General features: G+C 35.6%; 1 protein-coding gene across 1 annotated transcript in view; it reads right to left on the reverse strand.

The window, feature by feature from the left end:
* The window catches only part of HMGCLL1 (3-hydroxy-3-methylglutaryl-CoA lyase like 1), a 75,851-nt gene that overhangs the window by 43,026 nt on the left and 16,524 nt on the right, over positions 1–16,301 (reverse strand). Inside the window, 4 exon segments of the mRNA XM_066314955.1 lie at positions 4,570–4,718; positions 6,425–6,520; positions 8,985–9,092; positions 10,055–10,132. Of these exon segments, the coding sequence (XP_066171052.1) occupies positions 4,570–4,718; positions 6,425–6,520; positions 8,985–9,092; positions 10,055–10,132 (431 nt within the window).

Genomic DNA, 16,301 nt, shown 5'->3' on the forward strand with positions numbered 1-16,301 from the left:
AGACTGCTCCCAAAACCTCCCCCCTCAAAAGCATCTGAAATGTAAATAGATTTATTTGCTTCCTGGATTTGGCATTCAAAATTGATGCTTCTTCTTTAAGAGCATTTTTTCATCTCTTAACTAATTAAAAGTTTTAAGTTCACCTTCTAGACCTTTTTTAACTGCTGGGAGATCTACCACTAAAAAAAGAAGTCCTTGTGGATCCTCTATTTCCATATTCAGGCTTCCACTATTTTTTTTCTGGCCTTCAGAATTCTACTCAAGAAAACACACCAGAACTTTAAAGAAAGTAGTGAAGTATATGGACACAAAACAATCGTTTTTGATTATTATTTCTGAGCAGTCATTCTGTCTCAATGCTTCCCATAGACTCTTGTAACTCCACAGCCCATGAGGACTGCACCTGAATGCATATGAACATGGAGGGACACAAGTCAAAGCACCACAATACTTTGCAATTATTCTCTTTACAACATATTTCTCTAGAATCTGATCCACAGTACTATATTATTTCTCATTAATTACTATTTTCATTCCTTAAAATCTTCCCAGGATGGATTTTTTAAAAGCAATCAAAATCCAAATGTATGGGGTTAACCAGTTCTGTTTTATCTTCTAACTTATGGTGTTCAAAACCTTCTTTCCAGTATTTTCATATACTGAAATGTATGTTCAGTGGATACTGAGATTTATTGCCTCAGAAAAGATTTTTTGTTATAAAAAAAGGTTCCATATTCTTAAATTTAGATTCTCAGCAGGTTTTTAGCAGATCGGCTACTTTATTATTGAGTTATATTAGATGACCCCTGAATAAGTACCAGCATCTCTCTCTTAAACTTTTTGATTTGTGTAACATTAGTCCATCTTTTTATCTCTTGTGCCTCACTTTTGTTTTTTACTGGATAAATTAATTCTCAAACTAATATAATGTGATAAAGATACACATACCATTCATATAAAAGTAGTTCCTCTTCAATATACATATCCTCTCTATTTGAATCCTTTACTTCAATACAATCCCACTGATGCCAAGATGACTTTTTGCCTTTTTATAAATATATGTTTTATACCATTTTTATGTATCCTCAGAATTCTTAGCATGCATACTTGTAATTCTTTACATCTCATAACTTAGCATATTCCTCAGCATATTCTGTTAGCCCAGGAGACCAAACATCCTAAAGCTCTCCTCTATCTTGGGAAACCAAGGTCCTCTCTAGAATACATCCTGTAAACTGGAGATTTGACCCATCCAGAGGGGAATTCCATGGATGGGGGCATCTCACACCATTCATCCAGGCCTCCCATTGGGCCATCCTTGTTAGATATGCTTATTTGTAAGGTCTATAAAATTGTATATGTAATCTATTGCGTGTGTGCATTTTGGCACCTTCCACCTTGGCAAAATGGTGTACCATAAGGATCCTTATTAACTACCAAGGTAAAACCCCTTATCCCTTAACTGTGTCTGGCTCTCAAAAAGAAAGCTGTAGCTGGAGTGCACTTACATGATTTTCATCCACAACTTTGAATCTGCTCACTTTGTAGCATATCTGATATTAAGCAGTTCGCTGTTGGTGTTCAGTAACATACTGCACCTGGCATGTCAGACTCAATAAAATTTTCCTGCATGTACTGTATGAATTTCATCTTCTGTTTGCATATTGCACTGGATACGCAAAGTACTTTCAAAATATAATCTGATTGTATTTTCCCTGAGTTCAATTATCTCCTTTCTCTTCCTCTCTGTACTGCTGTTTGTTTCACTACCTGGTTCTTGATATTCCTCCCTTTTATCTGTTTGCTTTGTTTTCATATTTTTTTTTCCTATGCTGTTCTTCTGTTTTACCATTTTCTGTCTCTTGCTTCTTTCTCTCTCTTTTCTGTTTTGTTTTTTTTTTTTGGTTTTTGTTCTTTTGTTTGTTTGTTTGTTTGTTTGTTTTGTTTTGTTTTGTTTTTTTTTCCTTCTTCTGTGTGAAGAAAAATAAAAACCACATGGTTTGTCAGATAGTAGATAACAAATGTATGGGAATGTTGCAGAATCTTGTCATGGGAACTGTTACTTCAATCATGTCAGTGTATCAGTGCCAGAGTAATTGGTTCCCGTATGTTACAAATGCAATAGACATAATCGGGAGGGGGAGGGGGGGGGAAGCACCAGGCTGGCACTTTTTTAAACATGTGAAAACTAGTGCACAGAAGACAAAGTCATATTTTAAACAGAAAATAAGTCTATAGTATACCACAGAGACTTCTTCATCACCTACAATTTACAACTTATGGACAAGTTGGGAAGTCCCTTTTCTGACATCCTCCTTAACTATCCAACACTTCAACAATACATAGGCTTTGAGGATTTCTTGGACAGCTGGTTGCCTATATTGTACCATTTAGTTGAATTTTATTTGTTAAATGCAGGAATATTAAAAAGAAAATATCTCCTGACATGCCTACGATATCTGAAAAAAAACAGAAAACAGAAGTTTAGTGTAAAAATGTTCACAAGTGGATAAGGTTTGTTGCTATACACTTGCTGAATTGACTGCCTATTGCTTTAACTACACCAGTCTGGGACCTAAAGTTCAGGCATCCTTGATTTTAATCCTCCTGGAGAATTCAAATTGCTAATTACGGTCTCAGCTCAAAATTTAGTTTTAGAAAAAATGTGACAAACAATGGTGGCAGAGAGTTTTTAAATAACAGACCTCTTGTACAAGAAGTTGCTCAAGGAGGCAAATCATGACTCTACTGGCAGATTAGCAACTGGAAAAATTATTTAAACCCTGGTACAAGTCATAATTTCCTAATACAACCAATGTCCTTATTTCTCTATTTGGTGATTTTCCTCCTGAAATACACCTAGGCTAAGAAAAAAGAACCCAAGCAATTATGAGCTATCCTTGATTTGCTCTGAGTTGTGCGTGAAAATATGGATGCACAGTATGGTTTGGGTTGAAAGAGACCTTAAAGATCACCTAGTTCTAACACCTCTGAAATGGGCAGGGACACATCCTTCCAACAGATCAGGTTGCTCAGAGCTCCATCCAATCTGGCCTACACCACCAGGGATAGAACATCCACAACTCCTCTGGGCAACCTGTGCTAGTGCCTCACCACCCTCACAGTAAAGAATGTCTTCCTAGTATCTAACTGAAACCTACTTCATCTTAAAGCTTTTTCCCCTTGTCCTGCCATCACAATTCCTGACAGAGAGTCCCTCTCAGGCTTCCCTGCAGCCCCCTTCAGATACTGGAAAGTTGCTATGAGGTCTCCACAAAACCACCTCTTCTCCAGGCTGAACAGAGTAAACTTTCTCAGCCTGACCTTAAAAGTACCATGCTCCAGGCCCTCTGCTGGAGTTGCTCCAAAAGTTCCACCTTGTCCTTCTTATGCTGGGTAGCCAAAACTCAGTGCAGCACTCTAGGTGGCACCTCATCAGAGCAGAGGGGCAGAATCTCCTCTCTTGCCCTGCTGGCCATGCTGCTTTGGATGCAGCCCAGAACACAGAGCCCTGCCTTTCAGGGCTCTGAGCACACACTGCTGGCTTAGGCTGAGTTTTTGGCCAACCATCATGCACAAATCCTTGGGTTGGACAAGATGATCTCCAGAGTTCTCTCTCAATCTAAACCATACTGCTGTTCTGTGATCCTCTGGGGCAAAGGTATAACTAGAAGTCAGATTTCCCTTTTTTTAAGGCAGATGCCCAAACAATCACACTGTTGTGAAAAAAAGGGTGCAGTAACATTACCTCATCACTATTTCTGGAGCAAAGAGAGAAACCAGCATTTATTCCCTGACTGATTTTCAAGTACTTAGTCTCATCTACTTCTACCTATTTTCAAGTCCAGGTATTTTCTGAGCATGATGTAGTTTACACTACTAGTAATCCTCAAGGAATCTCACTGCTGAGTATGTGAGCCCTTCTGCATTCAAGGACCTTCACAAATAATCTTGTGTAAGTAGTTCTTACCTGTGATAGAAAATAAAATGGAAATAAAAATTGATACTGTTCAAAAGTACCATTCAGGATATTCTATGTGAAATAATAAATTCTGGACAAGTCTAGAGTTTCATGCACTAGAGACAAAAATTTCAATGCCTAGGTTTTCAGGATAACTTATGCAGAGAGTAAGTTTTTTCTTTGGAGTAAATTTGTTTTCTCACTTTCATACCTTGATGCTACAATGCATGAAGTGATATATTATGAATTCTACAATAAAATATAAATTTGTAGGGCATTTTTTTAAGATGCCAGCATTATGAATTCTCAACAGCACAGAAGAAATTTTATTCTGTCATCTGCGACAGTAAAAACTAATTTGTATAATAAAATCTCATAAACACAGCTTTTATTTTTTAATTTCCACAGCAAAAGAGTCAGTATCAGTAGCTAAAAATTCAAAAATAACTAAATATATTCAATCTTAAAAATAAAAATCACAGTAAAGACTATAATTACAATTCATCTACAGTGTAAAAATTTTGTAATAAACTTTTCTGCTGGTACCAAATAACCCCTATAACAACAGCTCCAGTAACTCTGTATTACTTTACAATCTGTATATTTACCCACGCACTGGAATATTCATATTCCTTGCAGATTTAACGACTTCTTCAAACCTTTCTATGCTTTCTTCAATTGAACAATTAATATTCATTTTGCTAAAAGATTCAGATGCTGCGCCGAATACTGAGACTTCTGTAGCTCCTGCAGCAATCTAAAAACACATTTCAAGAAAACAGAGTCATAACACTACATTGAAGTATTAGATTAGGCATTTAATTCTGTACAACATTCTAAAACTTTAAAGTACATTAAGTTTGTCATCCATATTCAAAATCTGACTTTAATTCCAATTTTTTTAAGCTATAGCATACAGACAGATTGAATCAAATTTTGAGATAATTCGCTATGGAGTATTTTCTGCCTCTTCTTAACAGTTAGTTAAACATATTTCTAAACTGATGAATTATAAAGGTAATAAGATGTAAGAAATCACACGAACCAGCTATACAAACAATGATTGATACCTATATTCATATTTTCAAAAAAGGCAAAGATCACACAATAACTCTCCCATTGTCTGCTCCTCCTGAATTCCAGGAAGTCATTCTCATGCTTGGGAAAGCTCTCTGTGTGCATATGCCTAGAGCAGCAACAATAACCAATAGGGATTTTCTTGTTAGAGCCAGCTCCAGGATCAAGGGAGCCACTGGTCTTGGTGTCACAATCGCTAAGGATAATATGGAAAATGTGTACATGAGAGTCTCCTGAGAGAAGTCTAAGAGCAAACACCAGTCTAGAAAATGTGTAAATGTGGTGACTTCATGCTAGGGGCAATGGGCCTGAGCTTGTATTCAGTACCTCAGTAAATCAATTTCAGTGCCTCAGTAAATCAACTAACATGAGGCAAACTAGAAGGCTGAAAGCCAGCTGATAGAAAAAAATATTTAAGCTTCAGAGAATAGTGAACTAACTCTCATTCTCCAGTCAGAATAATACTCTTGTTCAATGAAAAAGTATGGAGCTTTTGAATTTATTCTTTGCCTCTCCAGGATAATGTCTAAAATTCAGCAGCCTTACAGGGACAAATACTCTTTCAGATTATTCCTGCAAGGAAGAATGCAGGAGTAATCTACAACTATTGTTTCATTTTCCCTTCATTATATCACTAAATACCGTACAAAGTATAATTAATTAAACTTATACAAGTTACCATTGAGACAAAGTTGTAGCACTATAATCTGACTGTTGATAGTTAAGTCAACTACATACAGCATTCTCTTTTAACAGGTATTTCAGTATAGAAATTATGATAGACTAGACTACAGATGTCCACCCAGCAGTATGCTCTCCAAATACAGCTTGTCCTACGTAAGGCAAAAGCAGAAGCCTTAAAAATTTTCAAAAAACAAGTAAAGTGTAAAGATTTGAATAACAGTGTCTATATTTTAAGATGACCAAACTACTCCATTTTCTCACTTTTACACACTTCAAGTCTACAATTTTGACTATTTTGGAAAAACTGAAACAATTTAAACTTTCAAACCCAACCAAAATTAAATCCAGAATTGCTATAAAGCTTTTTCATTTAAATGAGTCTTTTCTCATCCTTCTTCTGTATTTTCCACCAAGACACTCTTCAGAAACTTTTCTAGGGCCAACAAGTTGAAGAGAAAGAACTGCCTTGCCCTTTATATACAAGCATCATTTAAAGGAACTTACAAAGTTCCTGGTCAATGCCTCCACTAAAATATGAGCTTAACATCACTCTGTGAATTTCTCTATTTTTCATAAAGAAAATTTAGAGTTTTCAGTGAAAAAAAAACTTACTTCTAACATTAAAAAGCTAGTTTCTGGTACTAAACTGAAAGTGTCTGAAACATAAAAGAGGTAAATGTGGACTCCTATGAAGGCACTTACAGCAGAATGAAAACCTTGAAGATTAGGAGTGAGAACGGGATATTGGACTCCAGGATGCCGCTCAATGCCCCTCATTACTTCTTCATGATCTGCCATCTAAAGATATAAATAATTTGTATTATTTATACACACCTGAAACCAATGCAATTAATAAAACATCCTCTTATTTAATGTCTTAAAGATTCTGAGTTTTTAAAAAAGAATAGTACATTATAAATGCATTTTAAATGAGCTCTCATAAAAGCAAATCTCTCAAGCAAGCACTATTAAGGTGGGTTTCTGTTTCTTTCCACACTGGTGAAAATTATTTTGAGAAGTACTAAGTGAAAAGATATATGAACTACAGAGCTTTCATTACTCCTTACTTTCAGCAGATACCTTATTGACAGCTATGCAGTACCACAATTCTAAATACATGGCATTAAATTATACCACATTATTAACTGAGAATACTACCTGTGACCTGGAATGTTCCTGTCACTGGCTTCCTTCTATGAAAATGAATGGATTAAAAATATCAGAAAAATCCATGTATTCCTCTTCAAATATAAGCCCACCATGTATCTAAAAGAAACTAAATTGGTCTGATAACCTTACAAAAAACCTCTATTAACACCTTAGTTTTTTAAGAACAATTTTTCATTTCTCAATTTAATATAAGTAGCTACATTTCTCAGGGCAAAAAAGAATGTCTGAAACCAAATGATAAATTTTATGGCAATTTCTGGAACTAAATTCACTCTCCAAAACTATAGCCTGTCTTAAAATATACTGGAAAAACAAAATGACACTTTTTCAACCAGTATAAACCTGCCAGATCCAAATAATATTATATGTATTAAATCTGTCCCATTGTTATTTTTCCTGTAAGTAAAATCCCATCTTTGCACATATTGCATGCTATAAGATTTTAAATTGTAATAAAATATTTCTTTCCTCAATTTCTTTAAAAATAAGCTTCCTAATAGTAGATATTTATAATTTTTGGCTATCTATGTTATAGGTGTGGGATCCTGTTTTATATGGCACCTTGCTACGGTGGAACTTTTTCTTTTAGATTTTTCAGTTAAAAAAAATCTTTGCCAAAAACAACAGTGGATGGGAAACCTTAAAAAATTTAAAATACTAAAACAAGAAATAAGTGAATGAGCGATCTAAATATAACTGTAAATTCTATTCCTATGACCTATGAAAAAAAGAAGGAGCAAAGAAAAGACAAAGTCAAGACTGCACTCTCTGTCAAACTAACACAATCTTATCTGTAAAAAAAAACCCCTAATTAAGCCATTAAAGTATTCAGACACGAATTTGAGATAAGAAGGAATTGGTCATTTTTTCTAAACTGACAAACCTGTGCTTAATTTGGTACTTGTAATGGCTCATAGGAAAAGGAAACAATTAAACAAAAAAGGAAGAAATACACCTATGCTTTAGACTTTTTCTTCTAACATTCAAAAAACTACATTATTCTCTGTTGCAGTAACTGACAAAGTGTGATGGCAGTAAGAAAAATTTAACCTATTCCCTTTTAATAGACAAGATATTATTGACCCTGCACTGAAATTCTGCATTTTTTGCACCTTTCCTATTATCCTTCTAGAGTCTTCCCTGGTGACCCTGAGAACACAGAAATAAAGCAAAGGAGTCCCTCAGAGTGTTGTACAATATGCTTTGCTAACTCATTAATAAAGATGGCTGTATAATGTTTTTCTCAGAGAAAAGTCTAGAATACAGTCCAGATCCAGGATGTATCCTCAGTTTAAAACTCACAACTTTATCTATATTTTGTCAGATGTCCAACATGCAATAGACATTGTTAAAACTGAAGTATTTTCTCAAATTAATTAACTTCTTGTTCGATTTGTAAATAACTTGTATGCTTCTTGTCAAATATAACGTATTCAAATGCCTCTGTGCAAACAAGTTCTTGAATTTCTTGAAGATTAGTTTAAATTCTTGCAGTTTCTTGAGAAAATGTTTAAATTATATATACAAGTATTGACTTATTTCCTTATTTTCAGGAGATAATTAATTTGCACAAACAGGAGCTAAATAATAAATTTCAGGACAAGGCTTGATTTTGCAGTGTTAAATCTCAAATGGAAACGTGGCAGTCTAATGCCAATGCAGTTTTGCTGCCAATTCCAGACAGGCTAGGTTTCTACTGAATTCTACCAAATGTAAAAATTAATTCTGGAAAAATAATAAGCAAATTATCATGATTCATCAAAATTTAAGTGCAGTTGCTGATTGAATGCTAGAACTGCAAAATAAGTAATGTGCCCAACTACTATTATATATACTGAAGTCCCAAATTTAGATCTTCCAAACACATTTCCAAATGTGGAAAATTACATTTCATTTAGAAAAAAAGAAAATAACATATACTAATTTTCTTTTTTACATCAATGACTCTTAGAAGAGTAGAAAATAAGAACAACATCAAATTATTTTAGTGATGTGTTGCCATCCCGAATCTTTTTTCACAACTGAATGTTACATAAATAAATGAAATGGCATTTAAATTGAAATAGTTCTGAATGGAGTTGATTTTACATACCTGAGGCACCCACTTGGATGAAACAAAACTGGTAACTTCTATTGCAGGCAGGCCTGTTTTGGAAAGCTGGTTGACTAACTCAATTTTTATGTCAGTTGGGACTATCACCTATAGATATGGAGACATACTTTAGCAAAGTATTTCATACATAAGAAGCTTTTGCAAATTAAAAGTTCCCTGTACATAATAAATACCTTTTTAAAAATAATAAACTACACTTGGACATTTTACCATAATTCTATTGTCTCCTGACAGTAGGAAGTATAAGGAAGGTATAAAGAAGGTATTAGGCAGTATACCTGATCTTCATTTTCTGTCCATCACAAAAGGAAGCACTTCTGTGTAACTGGTTATAGATCTGGCCTCATTATTTGTTATTAACCAAACACCAAACTAGCAAGAATCGACAAAGGAAATACTAACAGTGCAACCAGCGAAAAATGGGAGGAAAAAAGCTCCACAGCTGAGGCAGAGTAACTCTATTCTGCTAAAACCACTAAGATCTCTGGTATTAGTAACAATACTGTATGTGAGCTTATCCTCCTGTTTGTGGAAATAGATGACTGTTTCTATACATGTACCCTATAACCTCTTCCAATCTTCTTCCATGCTTTCCTACCACCCTTCAGGCAATAATGCTATCAAAAGAGTAATACTTTTTTCCCGCATCTCTTCAGCAGGAAGCATGACAAAACCTATTTTACTTTTCCTTCTACATGAACACTTGAAGCAGAAACACAAGTTACAAAGATAGCCAGTGTTTCAGTGTTAACCAATTATGTCACAACAGAATGTTATTGACTGACAAGACAAATCACAGTAAAAAGAAACATTAAGTAACAGAAAGGCTAGTTAGCCAGGTACAGAAAGAAATTATATGATATAAAAGCTGGGTAAATAGCAATACATTTTCATTCTAATATAAAGGAAAGTTATCAATATAAAAATCGATATAATTAATAGTACAAAATGAAAGAAACATAATTAGCAGGATGTATATATTCTACACAATGAAAGTAACACTAACACCCACGTCAAAGCACACACAATAACCAAAAGAGAAAAGTTACCTTTTCATTTTGTAATCCATCCCTTGGCCCAACTTCTACAATCTTTATGTACTCAGGCAGTCCAGATGCTTGAGGTTCCTGAAATAAAAATCAATACTGAAAAATAAAATAATTAAAGTCACCAAGATCAAAAGGTACAGCTTGCACTTGTCCTTTCATATGATTCTGAGTATAAAGTCATATTGCCAACATTAAGTTTGCTCAGTACATTCAAAAATCTGTGAGAACATGTTCCACACCTTGACCTAAGGAATAAAAGTAAAAAACAGAAGTTAGTGAATATTCCACTGCTCCTCTGTGGTCACAAAAGTTTATTAAAAATGTATATAGAACCATAAATGAACATTGAGTTTTACAGTGAGAAATATTTCCATTTCAAAAATCTTTCCAATGAACAATCCAGTCCTCCAAACTTATAACTGAATGTTCTCAATTTCACATAAAAGGTACTTCTCTGTAAACATTTGCAAGACTTGGCTATAAATTTGAAAATAACATAGCAGTCAAGAAATGTTGAAGAGATTATTGATGAAAAATGAAAGCTATTTCTCTGACTGATGCTGAAGGTTTTAAAAAAGGACTTAAAGGAGAACAAGGAAAGCCTCCAGTAGACAGGAAGAAGAATTTTTCAGGTGTAACAGCAGCTGTGGAAAGGCAGGAGGCTGATGGGGACAGGAGGAAAGGACGGCAGCAGTAAGGTCAAAGGACCAAGGAGAACATGGGAAACTGGAGGGGAAGGAAGGAGAAATGAGAACAGGAGAGCAAGTGAAGGGAAATGAAACTTCCTTTTTTATTATTTAGCTGCTCTGTGATTGAATCAAGTTGGCAGGTGCGGAAGTTAATGTACCCTGGGCCTATAAGTCCTGGAACAGTTCAGAGCAGTTGGCTGGACTGAACCCCAAAAGCTGTGTGCCCTTAAAAACATACCCCATGGCTAATTTGGAGCATGCTGTCCATGCTCAGGAGTGGAGAGGAGAGACATGGGTGGCCTTGCCAGGAGCTCTGGAAATACCCTGTCTTCTGTATTGCACTGAGGACAGCAGCCAATCCAGTTCTCCATTCCAGTGTTAAAAGCCTGAGCTGGGATTAGCAAAAACTACCTGCAGGACAGCTGCTCCACTGAACCCACCATGTCTCCTAGGAGTTTAACACCCCTGAAAGGGTGACACTGTCAGCACAGGGGGAGTAACAGCTCCTCCAGACCAGAGACGGTCCATAAATACAGCCACTAATCTCACAACATCCACAACCAAAGGAAAACCCCATATTTTATTCCTCCCTGACTAGTATCATCAGGGTTGTTTCAGCCAAACAGCTGCTAATTTCTTCTCCGTAATGGAAAATGAGCATGCCTATGAGCACCCTTGGTTTCTCCCTGCATTCTTGGTGCCTGTGGGCAGTTCTCTGCAGGACTTGCTAAAATACAATAAATATATTTCAGACCATTTACTGTATATTTATCTGAGCCTGGTAAAAAGAATGGGAAACAGCTGTATAGCATCTATTTGATCACATGGAACATCTGGTAAGTTGAAACTCTGTCAGACTCTGCTAAGCCCACACTCACTGACTGACAGTATAAACCTACTTAAATGTGAAGGTAAAACCTTCACATCTGCCGCATATTGTTCCTCTTAAGTTATTTTCACAAATATGGCACCGCTTCAGCACTACAGGCATAAATCTGGGTTATTTCATGATTATCAGATCCTTCTTGTTGCAAGACAAATGCCACAGCTGTGCTATGAGTGAAGCTGTGACTGGAAAATAAAAGGAGAGCTAAAATAGATTACGTGAACCAAAGCATAATTTAGAGCATGAAAAATGTCCATAAAACTTTGTGAGCAAAAGTGTTCATTTTCTAGGCCAAATCTTGTAAATCCTATTTAGTGTCTACTGTGGCAAAAGTTTGTGGAAATCAAGAGCTGTACTTGTCTTTTCAGAACACTTCACACAGCTACATCAGGTGATGTCCGCAGCCCTTGGAGTTCATAGGGGTCACAAGTTTGGAGGGGATATTGCAAAAAGGCATTCAAGTATTAGGTTTTATTTTCTGTCTGTGATATTAGATATACAGTGTCTTTGAACCATAGTCCAGGTCTCTCAGCCCCTGATTTTCTCTATAGCCTTCCTGTTCACTAGTCAGGCTAAACTTGAATTCACTGGTCACAGAGTGAGAACAACACTGAGAGCCACATAGGGAATGACTCCCACATACTGGAAACTCAAGGCAGTACTATAGACAAATCTGTACACTCCTTCAAGCTGATGAACCAACAGTTTAGAGCAAACTTCTTGGCTATGAGTCCAGAAGAGTCTTGTTTTGCATTATATTTCATCTAATTTTATTTATGGTACACTGATCACTCGTATCTTCAATGTTACTGAGCTCCTCCTGTGTGGTATCCAATGCTGTACTGAAAATGTCTCATGTGCTTCTGTTATCAGCAGATATTACCACCTTGATACTTTCTTGTGAAATTTTTTGGACTAACATCCTTACCTTATTTTAGTACAAACATATATTATCTCAAAAAAAAAAATTAGAATAGTCCTATAGAAGAATGTTTTAAAAAAACATGGAGTAACTCCACCAGCAATGTTTTTCCAGTCTAATAAATCTGCTTTCCAAATTATCTCCTATTTCCTCCTCAGCCAGTTTCTTATTCATCTCACAAATTCTGTTCTGATTATCCTTCTCACCAGCATAACTAATAATTTCTCTTGTGCTGCATTGCTGAAGCTCAGATAACAAGGAAGTCAAAGACATGCAGAATACTTAGGTTCAGGTCCCTGTATTCTATTTATACATTTTACAGTCCATTGCTGCTGGATAGAGCTCAGAAACAAATTGGAGACTGTAAGAGTATGTGTACCATCTTCTGCTGAACTGACTAGCATTTTTCTATGCTGCGGCCCAAGTTGAATACAAAGAATAAAGGAATCTCACCTGTCCTGTGAATGAATATTTGGTAACTAGCTGTTTGGACTTCTTCCAAGAGAGAAAGAAATATGTGCTTGACGAAGTTGTTTGGAAGAAAAAGGAAACCCCAACTTTCTAGGAAGTTTTCTGATCACAGTGCCACACTTGCAGAATATCTAGACATTACTTAAATAACATCTGAAGAAATCGCCTGAGCCACAAGTCACGTTCTGTGCCAGGCTCAATGCCATCTGCACTCACTAGTCAAGCTTCAAATGCACAAAACACACTGAAGTCTGTAAGAACTTAGGCAGAGTTTAAACACTTCTCTGTTTACTACCTGGATGACATCAGACCTCAGCCAGGACTTGGGCTTCATAAACTGAAGGACTCATTTCCCCAGACTCTAACTGGAGCATTTCTAATGCACACCACACCCTTGGGTAAAAGGAATGTTTTTTGAACCAACAAGACCAACTTAGAGAATTTCAATACCCTTAAGAATGGCATTAAATGCCCTACAGATAATAATTAGAAAATAGAAATAAATAGAAAAATGAAAACCAGTTTCTACATTTTAAATGAATGAGAAATGGTGAACTTTGCAGAAATACACAAGTACCAATTTAAACATGTCAGGTATACAATCTTGTTCCAGGAAAAATATTTACTAAATTGAACTATATGAACTATTTTTTATCTAACAATATATGAAAAGCAGTAATGGCAAATACTTAGGGGCAAATGCTTATTGAATAATACAGGGTCTCTGTTAAAAAGTAATGACCACCAAAGTATCATGTTTTAAATATCAGAAAGGAAATAGCTGACATAAAAGACTAAGAGCCTGGAAATTTTTTTCCATGTATCAAACCTTGCCAAGGGAGCACAAAAAGCACATAAAACCACAAAAAAAAAAAAAAAAAATTGCCTCCCTCAAAACAGAATGCAGCCAAAGAGTATTTTTAAAAGAAATAGAAAAAGGAAAACCAAACCATTTAGCTTCAGACATTGAATGCCAAATTTCTATATGGAAACATTTTCTCTCAACTATAAATAGCTGCAAATTTAGGTTCATTATAGGAAACCCTAGTAACTTTTAATTAAAGCAGTAAAATCTCCCTAATGTAACAATAAATGTAAACAAATTAAATAAACACACTTTTTAAGCTCTTTTACTATTTCACTACTTCTACTAAAGGTGCTGCGGTTCTTTTAGCCTTCTGATTTTTATTCCATGAAGGTAATTCATAAGGGCAGAAACAGCAATGGCAAATATTACCCAGGGCTTCTCAAAGGTAACTGAAAAACACAAAAGTAAGAGAGAAGGATCTGGAGGTTCAGGTCTTTTCAAGCCTAATCAAGCAAGATAAAGTTCTGCTTTCCTTTTCCACAAGGTGGTGTTCTGGCACAGAGGACAACTGAACAAAGGTAGGTCCATCTTGTATAAAGAAGAATTACTCAGGAAAGCAGTTTTCAATAAGAATCAGCAGGGAGGTGGCATCAAACTCCATCAAACTCATCTACAGTGACAGGGAAAAATGACCAAAAACCGGGAGGAGGCTCTAAGATAAATAATATGATTGCTGGAAGGAGAACAAAGAAAACTGGTCAATCTTCTGAACACGTAGATATCTCTAAACTCTAAACTTGTAAGACATAGAGGAAATAAACAAGAAGAAATTAAAATCCTTGTTCACACACTACTAGAAGGCACATATTAAACATATTAATTCCCAGCTTAACTAGAGAAAAAATGAATATTTAAAAAACAGCTGGATGCTCCTGAGGAATACCCCTCAGTAAAGATAAACCAAGTATTCACTTTAGAACTAATGCTGTATGCTGCTGACATGACCACTGGGAGAAGAGTAGCCATGAATGGACCATGACTAGCAAAAACCCTCAACCCCTGAGAAGCTTTCATCAAATGAAGTTTTCTTATGATATCACTTCATATACATGACCTGAATGTTAACACAGACATACCCCAAACAAAGCAGTTACAGCAGAGTACAAAATTCCATTGACATACCAGATGCATTTCAATAAAAGCAATACATAAGGTAACACTTAGCACTCGCTATATTGTTTCTGATGCTGTCTGACTAAGTAAAAAAATGAAATGGCAAAACTGATCCTGGACTATAAACTAGGATGTCATAGATAAAACAGTAGCCTGGTACTTAATGAGTAGAAATATTGGGACTTCCTACTTCAAAAAAAAGTTCAATCGACAGAGGGCGTGAGAGTCCATGAGAGGGCAAAATATAAAATGCAAGTAAACCATTACAGAATAAAATTAGCTAAGAGAAGAGTTAAATTATCTGGAATAAACCGAATAATTGTTGAGGTCAGAAGGCTTGTTTGAGTTCACAAAAGAGTAATGAGTTACACATATCAGGAGATTGTCTGAACTGAGAGAGAATTCACTGTGGGGATTGCTATGGTAAAGTAACAGCCCTAACATTTCTACTGTAATTTACATTAATTATTAAATTCCAGTACAATCTGCTAGTATACTGCTTCTTATTGTTGTAAAGTTGTTTACAGTAAAAGTCATTCATATGAAAACATAAGAAATATGATATTAAACAAAAAGGAATTTAACTAAACCATAAGAATTATGCATATGCTGCTGGAGTGGCCAGTTGTCTGATCTAATCCTGCTGACAAAGAGGACTTCATTGGTAAAGGACTTTAAAGGTGATAAAGTACAAATAATATTAACTAATAAAGAAAAAAACTTTTACTTTTATATGGAAAATAGAAATTAAGATTTGGAAAAAAAGAATTCTGTCAAGTATTCTGATGAGCTGGCAAATCAAAAGGTAACAAATGACATTAATCAGGAATGCCCAAAAGACTGAAAAAATGTTGCCATATTAAGAATACTGCTCTTATACAAAACAAGAACATTCAAGTCACACTCAACTACACCACTTGTGGACACAGTTACAAATTTTAAAGAGCAGAACATCATCTATATATCACTATTCCTTTTGAAAATCCTTTACAGTACGTCTTCCAAAGCTATAGCAGACAAGGTATTCAGATAAAGGTTAAGAAACTGCAGCTCATTGCTGCTCTCTAAATAGACCTACCCAGAGTCATTCTGGATGACTTCAGAGTTCTGGCCTCCAAGCACTGCTCAGACATGGCAGGGTCTCACTTTGTCCATTTACTGCAGATCTCATTTCAAATCTATCAAGATGTCATTACACTGACAGCCATCTGAAATGGTACTAGACACATCTGTTTGGCAACTAACTGAGCTTCTAAATGGTTCCCCCCGTGCACATTTATGAAGGCATAAATTGCCAC

Source organism: Sylvia atricapilla, chromosome 3 (assembly GCF_009819655.1).
Source record: "Sylvia atricapilla isolate bSylAtr1 chromosome 3, bSylAtr1.pri, whole genome shotgun sequence".
Lineage (NCBI taxonomy): Eukaryota > Metazoa > Chordata > Aves > Passeriformes > Sylviidae > Sylvia > Sylvia atricapilla.